Source organism: Ranitomeya variabilis, chromosome 5 (assembly GCF_051348905.1).
Source record: "Ranitomeya variabilis isolate aRanVar5 chromosome 5, aRanVar5.hap1, whole genome shotgun sequence".
Lineage (NCBI taxonomy): Eukaryota > Metazoa > Chordata > Amphibia > Anura > Dendrobatidae > Ranitomeya > Ranitomeya variabilis.
Genome location: NC_135236.1, coordinates 285399374 through 285427364, shown reverse-complemented (window position 1 = coordinate 285427364; position 27991 = coordinate 285399374). Strand labels below are relative to the sequence as shown.

The 27991-nt window shown below is 42.3% G+C and overlaps 1 protein-coding gene across 8 annotated transcripts in view; it reads right to left on the bottom strand.

Moving 5' to 3' along the window:
• The window catches only part of AHCYL2 (adenosylhomocysteinase like 2), a 144983-nt gene that overhangs the window by 17726 nt on the left and 99266 nt on the right, over positions 1 to 27991 (bottom strand). For 2 of the 8 annotated variants that reach the window (XM_077264402.1, XM_077264406.1), the window contains exons 2-11: positions 20518 to 20629; positions 14522 to 14665; positions 10712 to 10812; positions 8383 to 8485; positions 8159 to 8253; positions 3566 to 3672; positions 3315 to 3431; positions 975 to 1038; positions 728 to 816; positions 552 to 622 (exon numbers count right to left, since the gene is read on the bottom strand). In XM_077264402.1, the coding sequence (XP_077120517.1) occupies positions 552 to 622; positions 728 to 816; positions 975 to 1038; positions 3315 to 3431; positions 3566 to 3672; positions 8159 to 8253; positions 8383 to 8485; positions 10712 to 10812; positions 14522 to 14665; positions 20518 to 20629 (1003 nt within the window). The remainder of the gene's footprint in view (positions 1 to 551; positions 623 to 727; positions 817 to 974; positions 1039 to 3314; positions 3432 to 3565; positions 3673 to 8158; positions 8254 to 8382; positions 8486 to 10711; positions 10813 to 14521; positions 14666 to 20517; positions 20630 to 27991) is intronic. The other 6 variants (XM_077264404.1, XM_077264408.1, XM_077264403.1 and 3 more) reach the window with 3 other exon arrangements.

Genomic DNA, 27991 nt, shown 5'->3' with positions numbered 1-27991 from the left:
TTGATCTCCACTGTTCCGGTTAACTGCCATTTCTTAATTACATTTCAAACTGAGGAAAGGGCAACTTGAAAACGCTTTGCTATCTTCTTATAACCTTTTTCTGCTTTGTGGACCGCCACCATTTTCAGAGTGATAGGCAGATGCTTAGAACCCATGGCGGCTGTTTTTTGGCACAGGATTAGAGGAGGCTGAGTTATTATAAAGCTGGGAAATTTGCATCACCTGGCCTTTCCTAACAATGATAATGAACAAGCCATAACCCTAAGAGGCTAATTAAGGTCTGAAACCTTAGTCAAACTTATCTGAGCACACACATCTACAAGTGTGCCCAAACTGTTGCATCAGCCCAATCTTCTCTTTTGAAATTTTTAAAAAGTAGGAAAGGACAATACAATTTATTTTGCCTAAAATACAAAGGAAATGTGTCATCTTTAACTTAGGCCTTTTAGAGATCATTTCATCTTCAACTTGCTAAACTGTTCACAATAACAGTAATTTTGACATGCCACTACACGTCAGAGAAATTGTCCAAGATTTGTATGATATAATACCTGTGCATGTGATGACAATATCCACCTGTCTGATCACCTCATTAAGTTTGACCAGCCTGAAGCCATCCATACTGTAAGATGAAATATTTGGTTAGACCCACTGAAGAGCAAACATGAAATCACTCACAAATGCAGAGAGATGAATTATCTTCTGGGCAATTTTATGCCATACTTACCAGGCCTGCAGAGCACAGATTGGATCAATTTCTGTCACATACACAATGGATCCCATGGCCTTAAGAGCGGCACAACATCCCTTACCAACCTAAAGGAAGCAACTTTATTAGCTTTCAGCACTACACCAAACATGGCTCATAGTACTATTAACAGACTAGCCTCCACACATACCAGACTAATTTAAATGAGGAGTTTCAATCATAACTTCAAAGAAGACCCCACAGCAGAGGAGACCCCGATACTCACCTCGCCATAGCCGCACACCACCACCTGCTTGCCACCAAACATCATGTCTGTTGTTCGTTTCAGGCTGGAAAATAAATGATCCCTTTTTGAATGACTGAAAACAAAAATGCTTTTACCACAATCTCACAAGTGCAATTTTAGAAGAGTAACAAACGCTCAACACCCCCATACTGATCCATTAAGGAATCAGGTAGTGACCCAAGACCCATTCATGGATGGTAGAGGGGGAGCACAGTATGTTCTAGATATTGCATGTCATGGAGTTTTTCTTTATAGGAATCCTTGTAGAGTTTCACAATTGTTCCTCAAACTGCATAAACATACAAATACTAAAGATTTCTCAGCACAAGGTGTAAATATCTATTACTGGGATATGGCATGCATTGGTAGTGGTCCTGAAGTCCTGGGACTCCACCAATCCTCAGGACAGCAGTAATCGTTAAACCCTCCTGCTTGTTCATGGTTTTCTCCCCGGAAACACACAGACTGAAGTCAGCAGAAGATATCGGAGTCTAACGTGTATTGGGGGCCTCCTGACTCCTAAAGGATGTTGTCAGGAAAGAGAAGGATCCACTATGTCCACAATTGGACTGCCGATTCTTTTATTCTTGGTGAGAAGTCTCTACCAGAATAGGTAAATGATTTGTACAACACTTTGGGCCCAAGTCATCAAAGCTTTCTTGTCAGTGTTCTGGCATAAAAGCTTTGAAATGTTACAGAATTTTGGCACAATTTGAGGCGGTGATAAAATATTGTGACTTTTGGCGTTATCACGCCATTTTCACCCAACTCCCACAAAGTGGGTGGACCTGTAGTGGGATGATGGCATGACAAGCGGCAGCGTTTGCTACACTTCAAATCTTATTCCATCCAGGAGGAACTGGAATTAAATTTGTGATGAGGCGCACACCAATTGTCTGATGCTCCCGATTCATGAAGAAGTGTGTGTTGGGCCAACATCAGCTGAAGCCACAGCAATTATGACTGGTTTGGCCGCCAATCTATGGTGTATGGGGGCACTGGTCAATTCATTGACAGGGAAGTTGAGTAACCAGCATGTCTGATTTCGGACTGTCGATCCTTTGCTTCTCCCTGAATCTGGCAGCATCTTGCTCGTAAAACCATGGAGCAATGGCTGGACCATCTTTTGGCCAACATCCATATCGTGTGTATGGGGGATTTATTTTGTATGAGGGCCTAAAACATCCTTGGTCTTTCCTCACAACTAATATTACTAAACAATGCCAGTAATCGGTTTATCTACCTGGAGCAAACGTTTAGGCAAGAACAATGGACTAGTAAAACAGGAGAGAAGCCAATCCCAAGGTTACCATGCAGTCTTTTCAAGTTACTCATTAATCAAGAAACCTTGATAAAGGCTTTACAACAGGGATACGGAGCAAACAAAATACAACTTATCTACTCGCCAACTTCCATTTCTGTGTAAATGAAGAGCAATTAAGAGGAAATCTTATAGGACTCCCCGATAATGCACAATGTGTTGTATACAATGAATGTGGTAATGTACCATAGAGGTCATTTAGATAAGCGTGCTATGTATGGGTTCAGTTACTATCTGCAGACAGACGAGAGGCCCATGACCTATGTTTGCGATGTTCTTAAGAATGGACTATACGCCATTGCTTATAATTGTATATATAGCAGCAGTGTGGTGCTTTACTGTACACAATAAGGGGGTGGGTGGGTTTTCCACACATGTTAGATAGAAGTCAGGGGAACCCGCATAGCAGGTGGTCTGACAGCTATATCTTGTGTAAGGCCTGCAATACAAAATATTAAAATGTTCTGTTCTAAGGCTACTTTCACACATCAGGTATTTTATGTTTCAGGCACAATCCGGCAAGTTTTGAAAAAAATGGATCCGTTTTTTTTTTTACGCCGGATCCATTTTTTTCTCATAGAGTTGTATTAGCGCCGAATTGCGCCTGATGGCCAGACGTTTCATCCATTTTTTTCCGGATCCATCTAAATAGAAACGTCCAGTGGAACTTTTTTTGTGTGCTGAAAAAAGCGCAGTGATGGAACCGGCCAAAAACGTGTGAAACGGAGACGTGAAACAATGAATCTGGCGTCCGGATCCGGTTTGCACAGCATTTTCCATTGAAATCATGCAGATATTCCGTTCTGGGGACTCTCTCTCTCCTTTTTCCAGGAAGGAACTCACTGTAAACTCCATGTTAAAAATAAAAAACATCGCCTCAGTTTTTTCACTATTTGCAACTAATCCGTTTTTTCCAACATTAGCCGGATTCTGCCTGAAACAGAAAACCTGGTGTGTGAAAGTAGCCTAAGACATAAAATAATCAGATTTATCATTACCCATCCAGGATGGACTCGCGACAGCAGTACAAATTGTCAAACTTCTGCTTGGTGACAGAATCATTGACATTCATGGCAGGAACACAGAGCTTTCCGGCTTTAGACAACTGGTACAGGCTGCAACCAAAAAGACATTTGTAAATGTCACTGCTTATGATGAGCAAGGTGGACAACATCTGTATAATACTGAGCGAGAATATGAAAGAATGTCACCATAATATATGCTATGTAATACGGTCGGTGCTACTCACCGGTGCACGCCCGTTACGCTCTCCTCCACAATGCCCTTTATTTTTTTGAACATGTTCGGATACTTCTTATATATCCAGTGTGTGAGGTCTCCACCATCATCAAGGATCTGCAAAGGTACGGATATATAGTCATTACATAAAGAGGATTAAAGGGGTTATCCAATGATACGTTTTTAGGAGTATTCTTAGGTGCTACTAGCACACCTTCCCCTAATTTGGCAATGCCTCTCCAACATCGCTTCCATCTTTGGTGACAAGCTGCAGTGGTGACATCATGACTACAGTGCACATGACTGCTGCAGCCAATCCCTAGTCTCAGCAGTGATACAGAGGTACAAGGCATTAGACTGCGGATATGATTGGCTGCAGTGGTCAAGTTTAGCTGTAGTCATCATGTCCCTGCTGTAGTTTGCCAACAAAGTCAGGAGCAGCAGAGACCAAACAGGAGTGCCAAGTCATACAGAAAATGGCTCTCAGAAATCCCTAGGGCATGGCCAGCTAAAGACTTTCTGGCGATTTAGTGGTTGTTCAAAGATATCTGTCACCATGTAAATGATCTCTTTCTGAGATTTCAGGTCCAGTGGGCGGTCCTATCAGTGTCTGACCGTTTCCTTTGTATAACACCGATAGCTGTCAGTCACAGTTAGGACCGCCCACTGGACTGAAAATCCCACAAACAGCTAAGGGTTAAAAGACAAAAACAGGTGATACTGAATCTATTCTCAGACAACTGTATACAATGTGCTCTGCCTAGGAAAAGCTGCAGTCCATTCAGTGTTAAGGCTGAGCTCCAGTTCACGTGTCTTATCGCAGCCCATTTAGGTTTATGGTCACTAATGAGCTGAATGAGCAGATCGATAACTGCGCCTCATGCACGTGTATAATAAAGTTTTGTCTAGTGCAGGCGAAGAGCCAGCAGACAACACCCGCCATGTTATTACATGTCCCGTTAGCTCAGGAGATCAGAGGTAATACGAAGGGGAGTTCTAATTGGCAGCTGTTCTCACTCCTGATTGTATGGGCACAAATGTCATCCGTCATGAAGGATGGCTTCATATTTTGCCGACACTTTTTTGGCTTTGTCCTTCTGCCATTGCAGTAGCAGTATAACTAGACCTTTTTGTTATATCCAGGTAGACAAAAAGAAAACACATGCTACTGACCCCTTTGCACTGTTGTATGTCTGTTTTTGCCAGGCCTCAAAAGTAGTGACAGTGGCATCCCAGCAGGATGTACAGTTCCCACCATCTAGGCGCTCATTGAGATGCTGGGGCACATCCCCCCATATTGTGCACTTCCCCTCTGTCCAATGTGTAGCTAAGCAACTTCTACTTGGCAGATCTCTGCCTCCGTCCACTGCAGGGTCTGGGCAACAACTATTGTGGAGGCATCAGAATGATCAATGGTCTGTGTGAGAGGACATTTATGTTCAGATACAAGCTGCTCCTTCCCAAAGCGGGGTTAACCATTGCAGCTTCCGCACAGTCCATTCAGGTTTCCTGGGACACGTTAATAAGACAGACTAACACGGACTAGAACTAGAATGGCCTGAGCAGTGTGACTGTGAGCGGCCATAAGCAGTCACCAGGCGGCAGCACGTACAGCGACTCCCATACCACCACCGCTGCACACAGGCAGGGCAAGAGGAGGCAGCAGACTAGTCACATGCCATAGACTGCTTTATTCTCATTTACTGCACCCGGACATATAGAGCTAGAGCAACATTATACAGCTCTGGCAAAAACTAAGAGACCATTGCAACATTTTCAATTTGTCTGATTTTTCAATTTATAGGTATATTTTGGAGTAACATGTAAATTGTTCTTTTATTCTATAAACTGACATGTCTGCAAAGTTCCAAGCAATACATTTTGTATTCATTTTCTGAAAATGAGAAATGATTAAAATAACAAAAAATGCATTGCTTGCAGACATCAAATAATGCAAAAAAACAAGTTCATAATCATTTAGAAACAACAATACTAATGTTTTAACTCAGGAAGAGGTCAGAAATCAATATTTTGTGGAATAACCATGATTTTTAACCCCTTAACGACCGCCGATACACCTTTTAACGGCGGCAGTTAAGGGTACTTAAACCCAAAAAAAACCTGGAAAAAGTGAATAGCGCCCCCCAGAGTCGGATTTTCTCTGGGGTCTTGGTTACCGGGGGAGACCCCAAAGAACATGATTGGGCTGGCCATGACAGGGATTTGATGTGGTGGTCCTTCATCCACACCTTGATTTGACCTAGTTGTGTGGCATGGCGCATTGTCCTGCTGGAAAAAACAGTCCTCAGAGTTGGGGAACATTGCCAGAGCAGAAGGAATCAACCGTTTTTTTCCAGGATAACCTTGTATGCAGCTTGATTCATACGTCCTTTGTAAAGATTAACCTGCCCAATTCCAGCCTTCCTGAAGCATCCCCAGATCATCACCTGGTCATCTAATGGTTAGACGGAGACCTGTAGAGGTGTACAAGCCACAGTGTCTTGCACCCACTGTGAAATTTGGTGGAGGATCAGTGATGATCTGGGGATGCTTCAATAAGGCTGGAATTGGGCAGGTTAATCTTTGCGAAGGACGTATGAATCAAGCCGCATACAAGGTTATCCTGGAAAAAGTCTATTCCTTCTGCTCAGGCAATGTTCCCCAACTTTGAAGACTGGTTTTTCCAGCAGGACAATTCGCCATCCATGCCACACAGTTAGGTCAATCAAGGTGTGGATGAAGGACCACCACATCAAATCCCTGTCATGGGCAGCCCAATCTCCAGACCTGCACCACATTGAAAACCTCTGGAATGTAATCAAGAGGAAGATGGATAGTCACAAGCCATCAAACAAAGAAGAACTGCTTACATTTTTCTGCCAGGAGCGGTATAAGGTCATCCAGAAGCAGTGTGAAAGACTGGTGGAAAGCATGCCAAGACGCATGAAAGCTGTGATTAAAAATCATGGTTATTCCACAAAATATTGATTTCTGACCTCTTCCTGAGTTAAAACATTAGTATTGTTGTTTCTAAATGATTATGAACTTTTTTTTTTTTTTTGCATTATTTGAGGTCTGCTAGCAATGCATTTTTTTGTTATTTTGACCATTTCTCACTTTCAGAAAATAAATATAAAATGTATTGCTTGGAACTTCGGAGACATGTTGTCAAAAATATACCTATAAAGAGAAAAATCAGACAAACTGAAAATTTTGCAGTGGTCTCTTAATTTTTGCCAGAGCTGTATATCATATTCTAATACAATATATTACTACTACTACTATATTTAAATCATATCTCATGCTACAAAACACCCAATATACATACTTTATAGAACAGAAAACCTGACCTGCACCTCCATATAGTGCATAATTCGGCCAATTCATGTGAGCCCATCAACCGAAAACAAGGTGACACTTCTGATGGGTCCCATCATCTAAAACATGCCTCTCGAGCTAAAAGTCTACAGTGTGAATGGGCAACATGCCTCTTCTGGGTTACAAACCTGCACATTTAAGTATGCTGGTAGGAACCAGAGTTGATTATAAACACCCTTAGGCTGATGAGTGGGAGGCAGAGTCAGAAAGGAGGCAGTAGCAACTGCCAATGGATACCTGCATAGAATAAAAACCTGACCAGCACCTCCATATAGTGTGAACAGATGCCTAGTGCAATGAATACATAACTTGCAAAAAGGAGCATTCTGTAGAGACCAATATATAAGCAAACACAAAATCTATCATAATTGCTGAGTAAATTGTAATAAAAAGTTTAAAAAAAAATTACTTACAAAAGTGAAGTTACATAAAGAGAGCCTATCATCAGGATCATCCATGTTAAACTAAAGGTACGGACAGAATGGCGCTGTCATACTGATTTTATACATCCCTTTAGTGTAAAAATTTGCAGCCTGGTTTTCATTAAGTCATCAAGATGAATTTTGGTTTCTCTGGTGCTTCGGGGCTGGACTGTGGGTAGGGTCTTGGGCCAAAGTCAAGGTCTCTGTCTCTACTTCATGTTGCTCTTAGATGACATATCAATCCTGCTGACAGATTCCCTTTAAGCAATTATGCACATTAGCTCCTAGTTGTCTGGAACCATAATAAGGCATTCACCATAGACAGGAGATCTACATTAATCCAGCTTCATACATAAGGAGAAAACACGTGACATTCTCTTTTGGGTGATATTATCCCCCCCTAGAAGCATACTGTCTAAAGTGAGAATCTCTGCAATACAGTGCGTGCAGGTTGGCACAGTGCCTACGGCTTCTTAGTATGGTACCATGGGTGGTAGTCAAAGCATATAATAGAGCAACGCTATGTATTCCTGCACAGAGCTTCTGACATCTTAGCAAAAAGTGGTAACTGCCTATTCGATTAGCATTTCAATGATCAGTATACATGAAGCAGCAGAGAAGGCTTCCCAGCTTGCCCTATAGCCCTCTCAGCCACAGAAGACTGACCAAAAGCTTATTGCACTTGAAGACACCGTTCATTAGGCATGCTCTATCAATTCTAGGTTTTAATGACAATCATTTACGGACAATATCACAGCTTGAGCAGCTTCCATTTTTAACAGCTAAACAGCCAAAAGCCTCACCATGTTTGGTTGCCAACCTTCCACATTTACACACCGGTCAATGCACCACCAGAAGTCATCTTCTGATTCCCCTTTCCAAGAGAACACTGGAACACCTGGACGTGGAGAAGGTTCACACATTACCTACACGTTTTCTCATGAGGACAATTCTTAAACTGCACATTAATAACGTACAGCATAGAGAATATAGCAGGTGTCTGTGCACGAAGGTGATAACCACTTACCAATTTCAGCCAAGGCGGCAGCCACTTCATTTAGGGTGGAGTAGATGTTGCAGGCTGCCCACCTACACTGAGCTCCTAATGCGCCCAAGGTCTCAATCAGGACCTGGAAAATTAAAGCAGTTCAAGCAATTGGTCTCCTGCCATCATTGTATTGTCATGATTAAGTGGAGATTAGTGATCACTGGAATACAGTAAATGGTTATTCCCACAATTGTATTTTACACAAAGCACAATATCTGCATGACTATTAATATGATGATTAGTGTTGAGCGATACCGTCCGATACTTGAAAGTATCGGTATCGGAAAGTATCGGCCGATACCGGCAAAGTATCGGATCTAATCCGATACCGATACCCGATACCAATACAAGTCAATGGGACTCAAGTATCGGACGGTATCCCTGATGGTTCCCAGGGTCTGAAGGAGAGGAAACTCTCCTTCAGGCCCTGGGATCCATATTAATGTGTAAAATAAAGAATTAAAATAAAAAATATTGCTATACTCACCTCTCCGACGCAGCCTGGACCTCACCGAGGGAACCGGCAGCGTTCTTTGCTTAAAATGCGCGCGTTTACTTCCTTCCGTGACGTCACGGCTTGTGATTGGTCGCGTGCCGCCCATGTGGCCGCGACGCGACCAATCACAGCAAGCCGTGATGTAATTTCAGGTCCTGAATGCCTATTTCTGCATTCAGGACCTGAAATTACGTCACGGCTTGCTGTGATTGGTCGCGTCGCGGTCACATGGGCGGCACGCAACCAATCACAAGCCGTGACGTAATTTTAAAAATGCGCGCGTTTCCTGCCTCCCGTGACGTCACGGCTTGTGATTGGTCGCGTCGCCCATGTGACCGCGACGCGACCAATCACAAAGCCGGAACGTAATTTTAAAATACTGAATGCCTAGAAGGACCTGAAAATTACGTCACGGCTTGCTGTGATTGGTCGCGTCGCGGCCACATGGGCGGCACGCGACCAATCAGAAGCCGTGACGTCACGGAAGGAAGGAAAAGCGCGCATTTTAAGCAAAGAACGCTGCCGGTTCCCTCGGTGAGGTCCAGGCTGCGTCGGAGAGGTGAGTATTGCAATATTTTTTATTTTAATTCTTTATTTTACACATTAATGTTGTTTCGATACCGATACCACAAAAGTATCGGATCTCGGTATCGGAATTCCGATACCCGCAAGTATCGGCCGATACCCGATACTTGCGGTATCGGAATGCTCAACACTAATGATGATCCTAATATACAGCCCAACAAATAGTTTATTTCTTGACCCATAACCTTTTTTTCACCTCCTTCTGCCTTTATGTGAATTCAGCTTCACAGAGCTGAATGTGTGGTCCCATTCTTATCTGCTAAAATCACATTTCCTAGCTGCACCCTGCTTCTCCCCAGTGATGCAGACCCCTCCCTCTGCTCTACTGTAGGCTGATCGAAAGATCAAGAAACATGGACAACTTTTTTTTTCTATGGATGAGGCAACCATTGATGGGTTTTGAATATAGTGACTGACCCAATGTTTGACCAATATTCATTACTATTTACAAGCTCCACATTCCATTGGCGGTTCATGGGGTTCTCCAGAGCATAATCATGTGCTCCCCTGAATGTACAGCAGTAAGTGTCTTCTTTTTATTAGATATGGTCATAGGAGCATCCGTTTATCACAAATTAAATGGGGTCATTAGGTGCAAATTCAGCTAACATTAATGGTCTCTTCTGCATAGCATAGCTGAGCCACGTGTCAGATGCTTTATTAGAAAGGGTCAATAGGTGCGTCTGAGCACGCTCAACAAACAGCATAAAACTAGTGGAGGACGGATCCAGTGGTAATGGAGTGGAAATGGGTAGCAGTGTGTCAGAAGTAGAATGGAGAATACAAGAGACTGCTATTTGTAACAGTAATGGCAGCATTTGACGACTAGAGTATTAAAATTAAGTATTGGGCCAATGACAAGGAAACCATGTCTGTCAGTTTACTAACAATAAGAACATTGATAAGGTTCATATTTCTGATAAAATTTAGGCCAATTATATATGCATGTAACATGATCACATTTCTCTACCTATGATATGGCTGCAATTTACATCATTACCATAGATCTCTCAAGCCAAAGTAGCACCATAATAGATCCGTAATACATCTATACTACACTTATGTGAAATATAGGTTTCCTCAGCCACTGAAAAAGGATAGAAATCAGGTTTCCCCATGTAAACAATGCAAATTTCCCTCTATAAATCAAAGAAAATCTTGACTAACTAATAGTTTTTCCATTTTGATTAAAAGAATAAATATAAAAACACGCAGGCCTCCGCTCACCGCAGTTTGTGCTGTTATGTGAGTACAGCCAACAATCTTGGCTCCAGCTAATGGCTTTTCTCCTTGTGCTCTTTTGCGCAAAGCCATCAATGCAGGCATCTCTACAGGACACAAAATAAATGAGAAAATCTGTTACATCCAACGCCTGGGGCTACAGACTTCACACAACGTTATAAGACCATCAACCACTGACTACAGTGAGACTTGGGAGAGACACAATGAAACTTGGATTGATATGTAGTCTTCTATAGGGGTTGGTCTACTGAAAGATGGCCAACATGCGTAATGTATTGTGGAGTGTAAAAGCAGTGTCAGGAAATCTGGCCTGGATACGAGTGTGGTCTTCTCAGAGGTGGTCTTTTGGAGAGCCAACGTGTATCAAGTGCATAATCGCATTATATTCACTCCTTATAGGCAATGAAAGTAATATCTATGGCGCTATACATGGTGTGTGCCCTATAGTGGTGCATAGTGTTCAATATTTTACATTTCACAACTGTGACTGCAATTGAGAGCGGATAAGAGAATAATAAAAAAGAATTAAAGGGAATCTGTCACCAGGTTTATGGAGCACTGAAAAGCAGGAGAAACCCAAATTCCAGACTGCATCAATGTTTTTCTGCTGTAGTTTTCATTAAATCCCTATCAGCTGCCTCGTGAGCAGTGGTGCAGTCCTAGGAGCAGAGTCATCAAGACTTGCGTAGCACACAGTCACGCTCCGCCATACTTGCAGGAGTAGCAGGAGCCGAATTGATTAAGATACGCCTGCCAACTTATTGAATTTGGCGCCTTTCCTAAGCGGCTTGCGCCTCCGGTCAAGGATTGGAGTAGCATTGCTGGCATACAAAAGCCAGCACCTTGGATACATTTGATGGATGGGCCATGGTCACATCCACATCCCGGCTTCACCGACACAAACTGGCGTGAAAACACTACGTTTTTGTGGAACTCTGCATTGTGAAAATAATTGAGACTTTTCAAAAGGGATGTAAAAGTTATGAAGAATCGCCCTCCAAGGGTTTACGAGCAGTCACTTCATTTGCCTTCTTGTTGCTGATTGATTGCCAAATCCTCGAACTAAACAGCACAGGGAGAAAGCAGTCAGGAGACGGTGGGGGAGGCTGCAGCTCGTGAATATTAAACGCTATGCACACCTTCCACATGTAAAGAAATATTATTACACAAGTTAGTAATTAGCTTTAGTTAATAATATTGCACTAAGTTCAGTCTGAAGCTTTCATCCTCAGATCCCTAATATGCAATTTGGAGTCTGGTCCAATGTCAGACCTTTCCCTTGGAGTGTTCCTCCCTATAATACATGCTGGATGTGAGCTCTCTGGGTATCTATGGTGCCATGTCTTCTTGTTTTCATGTGTCAGTATAACTATGATTTGAAACTTATTTCCTCTCTACCTCCATATCTATGGCCTATTTTCTCTGCCCTGCCAGAGACTGTAGATAGATCCTTTGCAAATATTAACATAGAAAACGATCTGTTTTTTTTTGCACCCATTGAAATGTGTAGGCGAGTCTATCCAAATAACTGATGAGACTAGTGCATGCTGTGATATTGTTCCCAAAAACTGCTGGCCTGTGTAGAAAAACATCCATGAGAACCAACACCCTAATTAACATTGGTCCGCGTGAAATCTGGTTTCCACAGACCTATATTCTCGGTCTGAATACTCTTCGGGTGAATGTTTCCTGACACTTACAGAAGTGAGATCAGAGCAAACAGCAATCAGAAGAACCAGGAGCTCTGACAGATTGACTTTCAGACATAGAACATTTTTTTAACGAAAACTATTTAGAAAGTTGCTTAACTTTACACTCATAAAACGTGAATATAAAAAAGTGAGTAGATGTATATAACCTTTAAGGACTATATAGGAGTCTGCTCAATTGTATTTTTTAAACGGTGATTTTCTGAAAACTACTGCTAGTGGCAGCACCCAAATTCAGGCCTCCGTCACTACTTTATATTACCCTTGGGTGGGGGGTGGGCATAAACCTTGTGACAAATTTACTTAAAGGGAATCTGTCAGAATTTCACCCCACAACCATTTATATCTGTAATGTAGCTCTTTCAAAGACACGTCCAGCAATACCTTTACATGGCCAGTCTGTTCCTCCATTACTGAGAAATCAGCGTTTGAATTAATATAATAATAATATAATAATTTTTATTTATATAGCGCCAACATATTCCGCAGCGCTTTACAACTTATAGAGGGGACTTGTACAGACAATAGACATTACAGCATAACAGAAATCACAGTTCAAAATAGATACCAGGAGGAATGAGGGCCCTGCTCGCAAGCTTACAAACTATGAGGAAAAGGGGAGACACGAGAGGTGGATGGTAACAATTGCTTTAGTTATTTGGACCAGCCATAGTGTAAGCCTTGGGTGTTCATGTAAAGCTGCATGAACCAGTTAACTGCCTAAGTATGTAGCAGTACAGACACAGAGTGCTATTAACTGCATAAAGTGTATGAGAACACGATGCAAGGAACCTGATTATGTGTTTTGTTTTTTTCTATTTTTAATGGGCCACACAGGGATAGTTAGGTTAATGCGTTGAGGCGGTAGGCCAGTCTGAACAAATGCGTTTTTAGGGCACGCTTAAAACTGTGGGGATTGGGGATTAATCGTATTAACCTAGGTAGTGCATTCCAAAGAATCGGCGCAGCACGTGTAAAGTCTTGGAGACGGGAGTGGGAGGTTCTGATTATTGAGGATGCTAACCGGAGGTCATTAGTGGAGCGGAGGGCACGGGTAGGGTGGTAGACTGAGACCAGAGAGGAGATGTAGGGTGGTGCTGAGCCATGGAGTGCTTTGTGGATGAGGGTAGTAGTTTTGTACTGGATTCTGGAGTGGATGGGTAGCCAGTGTAATGACTGGCACAAGGTAGAGGCATCGGTGTAACGGTTGGTGAGGAATATGATCCTGGCAGCAGCATTCAGGACAGATTGGAGCAAGGAGAGTTTGGTAAGAGGGAGGCATTTAATATGCAAATGAGGCTGCAGATCTGAAGCCTACGTCACTCCAGCTCTATTCCCTCCGCAGCATCGCCTCCTGCTGCCTGACTGAAAGCGCATTTGCCTAAAATCACACAGCATAGGAGCTATCAGTCAAGCAGAAGAGGTGGTGCGGAGCAGGGAATAGAGCTGGGGTGGCGATGCTTCAGATCTACAATAGTACTTCAGCCTCATTTGCTTATCATTTCTAAACACTGATTTCTCAGTAACTCAGGAACGGACTGGCCATGTAAAGGTATTGCTGGGCTTGTCTTTGAAAGGGTTACGTGCACATATAAATAATGCAGTTTGAAATCCCACTGACAGATTCCTTTTAAAAGAGGACTTGTCACCAGTTGAGAAAAAGGACAATTTTTGCCCTTGCTGCTCCCGAGTATTCTGCTTTTTTTGCTTTTTGTATCCGCCATACTTTTCAGACAATACAAGCCTATTCATTCTGTGCCAATTTTTATAGCCTTTACAAGGAGGTGCTGTTCACAGGGTAATAATGCAGAGCAGTCTAAAGAACCCCCCCTCCCCCGCATAATCCTTTAAGACAACCCTTTGGTAAAGACCATAAAATAATATCACCAAATAAAAAGACCATATCTCTGAAACAGCATTGGGGATTTAAAATAAAAATAAGAAACTGAAAACTCAGTGGTGCAGCGGGAATAAAATAAGAGCAAGAACTGGCCATTTTCATATCGTGATGGACCTCTTTATAGAGGATTCTACAGTTTGTGCTAATTCAAGATGAAGTACCTTCCCAACACCGGATCACCCTTACCTTGCTCAGCAATTTCAATCTCCCGACGACCAAATTCCGCCTGCTTGATGTTTTTCACGCAGAAGTCACTGCTGCCCTTGGAGTTCTTCTGCTGTTTGTCCCGCGGAGAGGTCTCATCATCTGAGCTGTCTGTGTAGGAAGCAGCTAGTGAAAGAGGATATAATCAGCAAAGGCAAAAAAATATAGATTTTTTTGCCTCTTATGATAGCTGTTCAGTAACATCTGAACAAGATCGTTCACCTTCATTTATTGATAAGTGTGCTAGCAGATCAATCAAGTACCAAAATGATAGAAGGAATGAATGTCGGCTCCCAAACCATTACTGGAAGGGAGCGTGTACCAAGCCGTAGTGACAGGCACACAAGGTGAGGAAAACTTCTGGAATAACATCCACGACTCTTCTATGAACAGGATACAGGAGAGGTGATCTGGGCTGTAATGACCGGTAACGCATGCAATACTTTGTAGTGTGACGGTACTCCGCTTGTATCTGGATTCTCTGCTGGTTTTCTTGCATCCGGCTCTTAGGTTCCAGGGTTTGTGCACAACCCTTACCCGAGTCACACTTTCTCATGTTATATAGCACAATTAACTGCCTATATCTGGCTGGTGACTGGTGGAGGTGCCGGGTGTCAGACCCCCAATCTCATATTGCTGAACTATCGTCATCAATATCATACTAGTGGAGAAGACAATCATCTAAAAAGTGGTTCCATGCAAAGCACTTTTTTTTTTTTTTATTTAGACTTAACAAGACTTCCATGAGACCATGGGATATTAAGTTATTTCTTCAACCCAGTGTTTCCCAAACCCCGTCCTCATGTGTTCAGGATTTCCGTACTGCTGCACAGGTGAGAGAATTCCTGATGCCTTGGTGATACTTCCATAACCTGTGTGACACTAAGGAAATCTGGAGAACATGAAGTGTTGGGGCCATAAGGACTGGAGTTTAGAAACGCTGCTCCAAACCATTACTCTTGCATGCTCGGCCAAACACACACACGTTCTTCTTTGGGAGAGAGCAGTAAGGCGCTGTCAGACACCTCTGGCACTACCTATCTCCCTTAACCAGCTAAGGATTGGGGCATTAAACCACATGTACAAAAGAAAAAATGAAAATGTGCCTGGGAGTAAAGAGCTGTAAAGAATTCGCTCATTCGGATATTCTAGTACTTTTTGCATCTTTTTATAATGAATACGGGGCTTCATTTTTAGGATACTTCCCCATTCGCTTGCACTCTTTTTTTTAGTACACTGCGTGCAGAATTATTAGGCAAGTTGTATTTTGATCACATGATACTTTTTATACATGTTGTCCTACTCCAAGCTGTTCAGGCTTGAGAGCCAACTACCAATTAAGTAAATCAGGTGATGTGCATCTCTGTAATGAGGAGGGGTGTTGTCTAATGACATCAACACCCTATATAAGGTGTGTTTAATTATTAGGCAACTTTCTTTCCTTTGGCAAAATGGGTCAGAAGAGATTTGACGGGTTCTGAAAAGTCCAAAATTGTGAAATGTCTTGCAGAGGGATGCAGCAGTCTTGAAATTGCCAAACTTTTGAAGCATGATCACCGAACAATCAAGTGCTTCATGGCAAATAGCCAACAGGGTCACAAGAAGCGTGTTGGGCAAAAAAGGCGCAAAATAACTGCCCATGAATTGAGGAAAATCAAACGTGAAGCTGCCAAGATGCCATTTGCCACCAGTTTTGCCATATTTCAGAGCTGCAACATTACTGGAGTAACAAAAAGCACAAGGTGTGAGATACTCAGGGACATGGCCAAGGTAAGGAAGGCTGAAAAACGACCACCTTTGAACAAGAAACATAAGATAAAACGTCAAGACTGGGCCAAGAAATATCTTAAGACTGACTTTTCAAAGGTTTTATGGGCTGATGAAATGAGAGTGAATCTTGATGGGCCAGATGGATGGGCCAGAGGCTGGATCAGTAAAGGGCAGAGAGCTCCACTCCGACTCAGACGCCATCAAGGTGGAGGTGGGGTACTGGTATGGGCTGGTATCATCAAAGATGAACTTGTGGGACCTTTTCGGGTTGAGGATGGAGTGAAGCTCAACTCTCAGACCTACTGCCAGTTTCTGGAAGACAACTTCTTCAAGCAGTGGTACAGGAAGAAGTCGGTATCGTTCAAGAAAACATGATTTTCATGCAGGACAATGCTCCATCAGATGCCTCCAACTACTCCACAGCGTGGCCGGCCAGTAAAGGTCTCAAAGAAGAAAAAATAATGACATGGCCCCCTTGTTCACCTGATCTGAACCCCATAGAGAACCTGTAAGTCCCTCATAAAATGTGAGATCTACAGGGAGGGAAAACAGTCCACCTCTCGGAACAGTGTCTGGGAGGCTGTGGTGGCTGCTGCACGCAATGTTGATCGTAAACAGATCAAGCAACTGACAATCTATGGATGGAAGGCTGCTGAGTGTCATCATAAAGAAAGGTGGCTATATTGGTCACTGTTTTTTGGTTTTGTTTTTGCATGTCAGAAATGTTTATTTCTAAATTTTGTGCAGTTATATTGGCTTACCTGGTGAAAATAAACAAGTGAGATGGGAATATATTTGATTTTTATTAAGTTGCCTAATAATTCTGCACAGTAATAGTTACCTGCACAAACAGATATCCTCCTAAGATAGCCAAATCTAAAAAAAACCCCACTCCAACTTCCAAAAATATTAAGCTTTGATATTTATGAGTCTTTTGGGTTGATTGAGAACATAGTTGTTGATCAATAATAAAAATAATCCTCTAAAATACAACTTGCCTAATAATTCTGCACGCAGTGTATATTGGGTGATATCAGGAAAATAAGGGAAATGGTTTTTTTTGTTTGTTTGTTTTTCTAAAGTACACAGGATTAGGTATAATACATAACACAATTTCTTCCCTTTCTGTAAGAATTATTCTTAAAAATATTGGACACTTATTGGGTGGAGATAGTAACAACTATTTGGTATGACAATGGATTTACATAGCTAGCAAGGCCGAAAAAAGACATTTGTCCATCCAGTTCAACCTATATTCCATCAGATTTACGGTATTTATTTTTAAAATGCTAATAATGTTTAATTAATTTTACATATTGTGCCTCCATAAGGTAATGAGAGTTCTTTGTCAGCGCATTTCATTATTTTAATCTAATTTCCATTACACTAGCCCTGGTTACAGGGGAAATGCGGCCTCCTTGCTACCTAGCAGAGCTGACCGAATCTCGTATGACCCGCAGCTCCTGCTCCCTCCCCATTCCCAAATATCTCCTCGTCTATGTGAGCTTTAAGACCTAATGCAGAGTCATATTATGGTTCCATGTTGTACACAGGGCTATGGAGTTGGAGCCAATTTTGGTGCAGTCTGTATAATATGGACAGACTCCTAACATATATAATACATTGGGTACAGTGCAGGATGTGCTGTAAATGTATTCATGGTAATTTGGGAAAGTTGTGAAATGTCTGTTCTGTTCCTGACCTAAGGATCTCGGCTTTTAGCGGAGATGAATCTGTGCTGCACTTTATGCACATGCTCAGTAGTGACCAGTGCTGGGGGTCGGAGTCGAAGTCATAGTTGGTGTCAGAAGTCAGGGAAATTGAGGAGTTGGGAGTCAGAATCTGTGGTTTGGCTTACCGACTCCACCGCCCTGGTTGTACAGCACTATAACATCTATACAGGTGGATTTGGCCTTATTGCAGCTCTGATTACATGCAGAGCCTGAGGATTTTTTTGTGAGATTTAACCCCTTATCGACCGCTAATAAAGCCTTTTAACGGTGGCAGTTAAGTGTACTTATTCCTCAGCACCGCTGAGAAATCTTCCTGGGAAAAAATGCACCCAACGAGAACTTCCGCATGCACCCAACGAGAACTTCCGTCCGGTACCAGGCAACAATAGGGCGTTTTTCTTATTTATTCCTTTTGATCACTGTGATAGGATCAAATCCCCTTTTGTCACCCCCTTAGTTATATGAAAATTATACGATACAGTTTTTTTTTCCATTCTTTGCAGTTAGGGTTGGAGTTAGAATTGGGGGGAGGAGTTTCAAAAGTCTAAAAAGAACCAAACAAACAAAAAACGATATGACGGCCAGTATTGAGTAGAGATGAGCGAACATCGTTGGCTCCCTCCTTATTTGGCATGCTAGAGCGCTTACCGAAGATGCTGCCTTGGGAACCCAGATACCTGGAGCGCTCCCCATAATCAGTGCCGCAGCTGCATGTGGCAATGTTCGCTCATCTCTAGTGTTGAGCACAAGTACTCGCTACTCGAAATATATTTATGCCCATGTGAGCAACTCAGAACTGCGACCTGGTATACAGTAACAGCAATTCGGTCAATTCAACGACTATATTCAGAAATAAAGAGCCTATAAAATTAATTCCAATGAAATAAAGCCAAGCCGCTGAGTTACAGACTTTCGCTGAAGTTAATTGAGTGCCCGGGGATTAGACCGTGCAGAAATATTCCCCTGAAGGCCAGTCGTCAGCAAGGGCTCTGTCCAGGAGCTCAGCCTGACCTGCAAATCCCTGTGAGACAGGAGCCTGGCATTTCCCGGGCTAGATTCCCACGTTGACCTAAAGCCCTAGAAATCTGTGCTTAATAAAGGAGTGACATTGACAGAATATCTGCATGAGAATGAAGAGAACAAGGCCAGGGTTGGGAGAGATCAGCCAGCTAGAACTGGATTTCCATCAGATGAAAAAAAAGAAAGCCAGATCTTGTGACCAGCATCTTATTAGAAAGCGTCTCGCTTCTATCTTACATTTCTGGCAATGCAAAGGATAAGCGTGGATTATAACAGGGTTATTACACTCAATGTCCGTTACTATGGGCTGCTTTTATCTACGACACCGTATAACGTACAGACAACATACGTGGCCCAACGGGACCATCATGTTTAAGGGTTCATGTCATGAACTTGCTCCTTTCAACATTCATTAAAGGGATCTTGTTGTGAGATTCATGCTGTGTGAACTACAGTCAGCATGAATCAGACAGCGGCTGCGTTATTGTAGTATGAATGGTTTGCTCTGAAATGCTGCCGCGCGAGGGGCCAACCAGTCCAAGACCGATCCCTGCTGCCGTCGCCCTGCTCCCATGCTGGAGACTGATCGGTCTCTCCCTACACACAGAGGAAAGGACTCATAAGTCTATAGGAGCAAGGTGGGGAGAAGCCACCGGGGATCGGCCAGATTCTAGTTAGCCAAGAGGCATAGTCTCCGGCGCCAGACTTTCAAAGAATGTTTTCTCTAAAACTCTGCAGTATTTCGGAGTAGACAATACATAAGAATGCAATAATGCAGCAAGACTTGGCTACACCGTACAAAGGGAGACTTGGCTACACCGTATAAAGGGAGACTTGGCTACACCGTACAAAGGGAGACTTGGCTACACCGTACAAAGGGAGACTTGGCTACACCGTACAAAGGGAGACTTGGCTACACCGTACAAAGGGAGACTTGGCTACACCGTACAAAGGGAGACTTGGCTGTGGTCATCGTGCCGGCTATATTGAGTCTCTCTCTCCTACCCCTTCCTTTGAGTGTGTGTTTTGGGTTATTGTTATCATTTGTTCTAGCTTTTAATATTAATAAAGTATATTTTTTAATTGGGGGATTCATTTTCTATGTGAGATATTTCTAGAAATCCTCCAGATACAATTTTTCTATCTAACCTTTTTGCCTACAGTAATGCAAACCACTGAGCACTGTGTTTGTGAAAGTGACTTGAATGCAGTGGTAAAATATAGGCCTAAGACTTATTCTGCCCACAAACCAGCATTGTGTGAGCGAGGCCTTTTTTGGAGTGCACAAATCTTCCAGGGGCTCTCATCATAAGCAGGAGATATACCCAGCACTGCACCGCCCAGACTCTTACCGTGCTTCCCAAGTAGAAAGGCTCTATTGTCTAGATGTCAGTGATGGAACCTGCAGAGTAAAGTTCCATAGGGACTACAACGTTCTCTTAATCTTTTACTTACCGGAGCTGTAACTGTCAGTTGAGGATTGGGATATAGAACGGGATAGGGAGCGGCGTCCAATCTTTGTTGGTCGTTTATTAAATTCTCTCTTCTGGTCCGCAAACTGGATCTGCTGCGATAAATACAAAGACAAGCTGAATCTATGGAAAAGTACATATCAATATTGCAGGTATAATAAAACCAATGCAAACATCATCACAACGTAGTTATAGCATAAGACCGATATATACCAATTTTGACAATATATACTTCACTACGCCAGAAAAGCAGAATTAATGAATCATCCTAACCAGTATTGGTGGAAACTTTTTCATACCCAAACATCAATGTTGTAATCACCACCAGGAATGGAGGGAGTTGTAGGGAGGCAGTGAATCCAGCACTTCTACAATTAGGGTATGTGCACACGTTGCCGATTTTTTCCACGCGGATTCTACCCTGCGGATTTTGTGCAGATTTTGTGCGGATTTCGCCTGCGTTTTTACAACTGTGGATTCCTATAATGGAATAGGTGTAAAACGCTGCGGAATCCGCACAAAGAATTGACATGCTGCAGAAAACAAACCACAGCGTTTCCGCATGGAATTTTCCACAGCATGTGCACTGCGGATTTGGTTTATCCAAAATTTGAAAAAGAGAGTCTGCAGCGCCAAAACCCATGTAACCTAATAGGTGCAGAAACTGTGCTACATCAAAAACCCACCACATTCTCATCAAACACATGTCCATGTACCCATTATAACCTATGGTGCCATGCACAAGTCCGTGTTTTTACATAGACCATGTGTCTGTACAAAACACAGACATTTCCCTTTTTTTTCTGGCCAATACAAGTCAGTATGCGCTCTGTAAAGTATAGGAGAAGCTTTGTCATCTCTTTCTTTATCCATACCAGAAAAACACTGATAGCAAAAAAAATAAAAGAAATACGAACCGTACACTGAGGACACCGGTACAGTTTTTCAGAACCACACTGAACAATTTCTATTCCAGTAACACTATATAAATAGCCATGTCCACTGCTGCAACCCACACCTATCTCAGGAAAGCGGTGGTCTCGCACACAACGTCCAATGAAAGGTGGTCACGAATGCTAAACTCTTCTTTTTTACAGGAATTCATATTCAAATTAATAAAGAAAGATGCGGCCACCTCGCCCCTTGGGGTGAAGTATCACAGGATGCTGTTATTTATGGAATATCCTGTGGAAAGGCCACACATGTCTGATTAGACAACCCCTTTTACAACTCTGGATTTAACAAACCAACCAGTTCCCCGATGAAGCAACCTGTAATTAGGAAACATCAAGCTCAATGGGATTATATTCTAACAAGTAAGCAAGTTATTATGGGATAGTAACAAAAGGCCTGCCACTCCTGTAACAGGAGAAGAACCTGGATGACCCCCACCCCCACTTCTGGCCAATCCTTCTTCACTTTAGATCATGTATCTGTACTTGGCTACTTGCATTTTCCTACTTCCCAATTACATAAGCCTTTTACAGTACAATCTGACCCAACTGATAAGAGTTCACGGTCAGAGATGTAACAAATCTAACAAAGCAAGTTCATAAACCTATGTACATATTTAAACACTTCAATAAAAAATGGGTTTTTTTTACAACACTGGCACTGTAAAAGATTAAGCGTTTTCAAGCAAATTATTGTGTGGAAAAGATTGTATGCAATTATAGAATTTATACAGTGTATATGGTATCGGGTAAATTAAGCCCTGCAGTATATGACTACACGCAGTTTGTAAGGCTGTGTGACGTCTACATTGGAGGCTGTGCCTCGCTCTGCATGGTGCAGTGGGCAATGCGATTTCATTTTTCCAACAATTTGGTCTCCTCTGCAGAATGCCGTAAACCCCATAAGATAATAGGGTCTGTGGGGCACCACTCAGAAAACATCCTACTACCCATTTGTTTCTAAACCCATGTTATCTACTAAGCGTTCATAATAAAGATGGGGAGATAAACAGGCCTTCACCACTGCCCTCACCTGAGATTTCTCGTCCACCTCACCATTGACGTTGTATTTCTTTCTGTTATTCAGCATTCCGAGAGACCACCAAGAATCGGACATCCTTGTGAATGACCTGGGCACAGGGAAGTCATGTTTTATACCCAAGAACCCGCTGGCTCTGGTTTCCCCCAGCTTTAACTTTTGGGCACAATTGGACCTCCCTTCTCAAGTTAATGAGACATTCCAGAATTCACTAGGACACAGTTTGGTTTAATAGCCAATTACCTCAAGACACATTAACCTCAACTCTTAACAAGGCCCTAACACCAGTCCTTTATCTTTATGTAAGCAGCGCTCACTGTAATTAGCTGGTACATTAGGTTAATTTTAATGTACGAGGCCCGCAGGTGGTCATAGCTTTACAAATGGACCCTGTTCTACAACACTAATTAACCAAATGGCACATTATATATATATATATATATATATATATATATATATATATATATATATATATATATATATATATATATATATATATATATATATATATCACATTACAAAAGAAACATGTGCCAAAAGTTCTCAATGCAAAACCCAATACATCTGAAAGAGCTGGTGACTTGATCTCCTCACATCTCTCGAATTAGTGAGGGGGAATCATTACGTGCTCACTCACACAGCCATATTTATGGCCTCCATTTCAATTCACATTAGGACTAGTGATCATAAACCTAGCTGTGTAATTCAGCACTTTGACCATGATAGCTCCTAAATGGCAGACACTGCCCATGTCCTGAGCTGCCCTTCTTGTTCACATCCACATAGCTATACAGCACTGGAAAGTGTGCTTGGTAAGGGGAACGGGCTTATATTTAAAAAAAAAAATTGATTGTGTGGTCCTGACGTTTGCCATGGCAATTCATGGCCAAACAACAGCATTAGTCTGTCGGCTACAGTGGCCTGTTCAGAACTTAGCGACATTTATGTGGTAAATTACATTTCTTTATTCCATTTTGAATAGGATGAGGGGCGCAATTTTTAAAATGGTATCACTTTTGGGGGTTTCCAATATATAGGACCCCCAAAGACAGTTCAAAACTTAATAGGTCCTTAAAAAAAATAAGTTTTGTAATTTTCCTTGAAAAAAAAATGCTAAAATAAAATTACATTTTAAAAATGGTGCTGATGTAAAGCAGACATGAGGGCAATGTTATTTATTAATGTTTCGCTGTGGTATGACTGTCTGGATTAAAGGGATAACCATCCGAAGTTCAAAAAAAATTGCTAGTTTTCTTACATTTTTGTAAAATTTCTGAAATTTCTATAAATAAATGCAGAAAACATCAAACTTACCAATATCATAAAGTACAATGTGTCATGAAAAAGCAATCTCAAAATCAATGTGATATGTTGAAGCATTCTAGAGTTATTACCAAATAAAGTGATACTGGTCAGATTTAAAAAATATGGCCCGGTCACTAAGGAGTTAATCTACTCTTTCATACAGTTACTTGCACATATTAAACCTATGAGCACCTGCTCTACTTTTTACCCTATGATTATACCCCCTCCCCATTTCACGTGAAGTGAAAGAGCTCAAGTGCATCGTCCAGAATATTGCAAAGGCAGCATCCAGGGCATAATACATGGATTTGGCAGTCAGATACTGTATGACCATCATCCCAATTGTCCTATCACCATGCTCCCCTCCCTCTATATAGCACTGTCTGCTGATAGTCCAACTTGCTCAGAGTTCATTCATGGACCTCCAAAAAGTAGGATGTTCCACCTAATAACTGCTGCCACAATAACGACATGCATCTCAGAAAGTTCCTACAGCTCATACTTCATGAGGAAACCTAATGAAAAGTGGAGGTAGCTATAATGACTAAAAATCTAAGTGTAAGGGCCAATAGCCAAGAAGGAATAAGTAACCAAAATAATTAGCATGGAAGGCAATGGGCATGAATATTGTAACACCATCCTCATAACCATGAAAAACCTTTGCTATGACTGAGAACCTCTTTTAGCCTGACTAATAAATATTGGACAATCTTTGGTACATTTTTAGGTTTAAGATGAGCTTTATTCAAGCATATGCCCAGTCTTTCCTTTTTCAGTATGTCCTCAAATACGGTAATCTGAATATACATTGATATAGGAAGCTACTAATCCAGAGCACGGAGATCTACTGAAACAGAGATAAGTCTCCAGTCTGACTGTCCTACTACCTTCAGGCAAACAGAGCAGTTAATGGGAAAGGGCAGAATTCAGAAAGCTTTTTTCATTTATAAAAGCAATTATGGTCCCCAAATCCATGTATGGTTTGTAATCTTTGCAAGAATGTCTTGGATGGAGTTTCAGGACAGAACCAATAAGCACATCCCTGTACAGCACACAAACGCCGCAAGTCACCGCATATATCTTGGCACTGAGACTGGTCATGAAATACATACACACGTAACCAGAGCCACACACAAGAATGATGGAAAGGGCTAGCAGCGATATCGGACAAGCCTTATCGTCCCGGTGTCACGGCCTCTGTGGTCCTGATCTTCTAGCCTGGCTTTCCACAAGTGAATGAAGGAGCAAGTGTGTGTCTGATGCCAAACACGAATGCATTCACCAGAGAAGGGACAGTGTTCCTCTCCCCAGAACACCTGCGTTATCTGCGGTTCTCCACATTCCTGCATATCACCTCATCATGGAGCTCATCTTACCTCTGTAGAACTAGGTCGCAGCGCTCACATAAGGAACTTTACAGGGAAGAAACTGCCGCAGATACACCAGATGTGAAGAAAGCAGAATATCAAGAAGATAATCAAGGGGGTTTATGAACTTTGGGCAACAGGTTACCAGGAGACTAATCCATGTTAAAAGCTAAATTAAATCATTCCTTGCTCTGCAATCCCACATACTTGTAATTAGAAAAGATATTTAATATTGATCTCTAGAACAAGTTACGCATTTTAATAATCTAGAAAGAATGCCTCTATACCTCTAATCCGACCCCCTTGAACCATAACTCCATCTGCAGACAAGTGAACTCCATCCTCTATTGGCCAAAGGCCAGGAGATTGTTGGCACGTTACCAAACATGCTTAATGACAACATGTACCCTGGTTCCATGGGTGGTAAGAGGGGGTTGATCCCTATAAAGAGAATGTCTACTATCCACAGGACAGGTGATGAAAGTACAATGGCTGAGAATGTTATTTATGGGACAACCCCTTTTAGAAGGGATATTCTAAATTGAAATTAGTTCAATAATTTTAGATAACAGGAATTAGCAACCCATCATCTGGACCAGAGTAGATCCAGGACAAAGACTAAAGATGAAATTGAAAACTGAGGCAGTGCTCAGGAGTGCATAATAAAGCTGAGAGAATCCATAAAGCATCCTGTAGTGGGAGCATGGTAACGAATATATGAGCAAAACTGCTACAATATCACCCCTCAGCCCACTACTGCCCCAACCGACCTCCCTAATCTCTGCTGAAGACTTTGCCGTACACTTCAAGATTGACCAAATCAGGCAAGTCTTTACTGCTCAATCATCACAACCCCTATATATACACTAGACCACTGCCCTCCCCCACTAACCTTCCTCCCCACTATCACGGAAGGAGAGCTTACTCATCTCCTCTTCAAATCACACCTCAGCATCTATACACTTGACCTCATCCTACCTCCTCACCAAACTCACCACCCAAGCTTATCCCATCCCTAACCCATCTATTCAACTTATTAACTACTGGTACCTTGCCTTCTGTTTTAAAAACATGCCACAATTACAACTATCCTGAAGAAGACATCCCTCAACCCGACCTCCACATCCATCTATTGGCCCATATAAAGCTCTCGTTCGCCTCCAAACTCCTCAAAAAGCACGTCCACACTGCACTTTCCTCCCACCTCTTATTTTTGACAACCTTCAATCTGGCTTCTGCCACCACCATTCCAAACAAAACTGCCCAAATGAAAATCACCACCTACTTACTGCCAAAGCTAACAGATCCATCTTGATCTGTCCTCTGCCTTCAACACCGTCGACCACTCTCTACTACTACAGATCTTTTCTTTCCTTGGTATCATAGACCTTACCTTCTTCTGGATCTCCTCATACCTTTCTAACCACACTTTTAGCGTCTCGCTCTGACACTACCTCTTCATCCCATCCTCTCTCTGTTGGGAGTCCCTCAAGGCTCTGTATTGGGAACCCAACTCTTCTATATCTGTACCTTTGGCCTGGGTCAACTCAAAAATCCCATGGCTTCAAGTACCATCCATACACTAATAACACTCAGATCTACCTCTCTGGCCCAGACAACACCTCTCTGCTGTCCAGGATCCCAGAGTGTCTATCAGCCATATCCTCCTCCCCTTGCTTCCTAAAACTCAACGTAGACAAAACTGAATTCAAATACTTATTTTCGCCATGTACTCCAGTCTACAACTCAAAAATATTTCCAGAATCCGTCCTTTCATCAACCCTCAATCTACTAAAATAATAGTGCATGCCCTCATCATCTCCCATCTCGACTACTGCAATACATCCCTCCGTGGCCTTCCTGCCAACACTCTCGCACCTTTCCAGTCTGTCTTTAACTCCGCTGTCAGACTAATTCGCCCCTCTCCTCCTCCGCTTCTCACCTTTGCAAATCCCTCCCAATTCCACAACGTATCCACTTCATGCTACTGACACTGTCCTACAAAGCCATCTATATTCTGTCTCCCCCCCCCCCCCATATGTCTCTGAACTTATCTCTCACCATGTAATCTCCTGTCCTGCCATGACCTTGTCTCCTCCACACATGTACATTGCTCATCCAATCGCCAGCAACACTTCTCCAGAGTATCCCCAATCCTGTAGAATTCTGAGGCCCAACACATTTGATTATCCCCTACATTCGGAACTTTCAAGCGGAACTTGAAAACCCATCTCTTCAGAACAGCTTACAGCCTGCAATGACCCCGCTGCCGCCTCACCACTAGCAGAACTGCCGCCTCACCAACACTGGAGCTGCGGCAACCCCGCAACCTACTGTCTCCTTCCCCACTGTCCTGTAGAATGTAAGGCTGCAAAGGCAGGGTCCTCTCCCCTCTGTACCCATCTGTCACTATTGGTTTGTTCATTGTAATTTCTATTTGTGCTTTGTATGTAACCCCTTCATGTACAGCACCATGGAATTAATGGGGATCTAAAAATAAAGTAATTACATCCACCAAATCCATCAATCAATACCTCTAGTTCCCTTCTCTGCATTTTACTAAAAATTTAATTCTGTGGAAGGTAACTAGCTCCAATGGCTACCCTAGAACTTAGATGCAAGAAAATGCCAGCCTATGAGATTGATTACCAGTAGTTCTGGTATTGATCAAGGTTTATTTCTTCATGGGAAAGACTATGCTTTTAACTAGGGTGTTCATTGCAGTAGCTATTAAAAGCTAATCATGTCATGATTAAGGGAGCTTAGTCTCCAGAAACGCGTTGAGATTCTTAC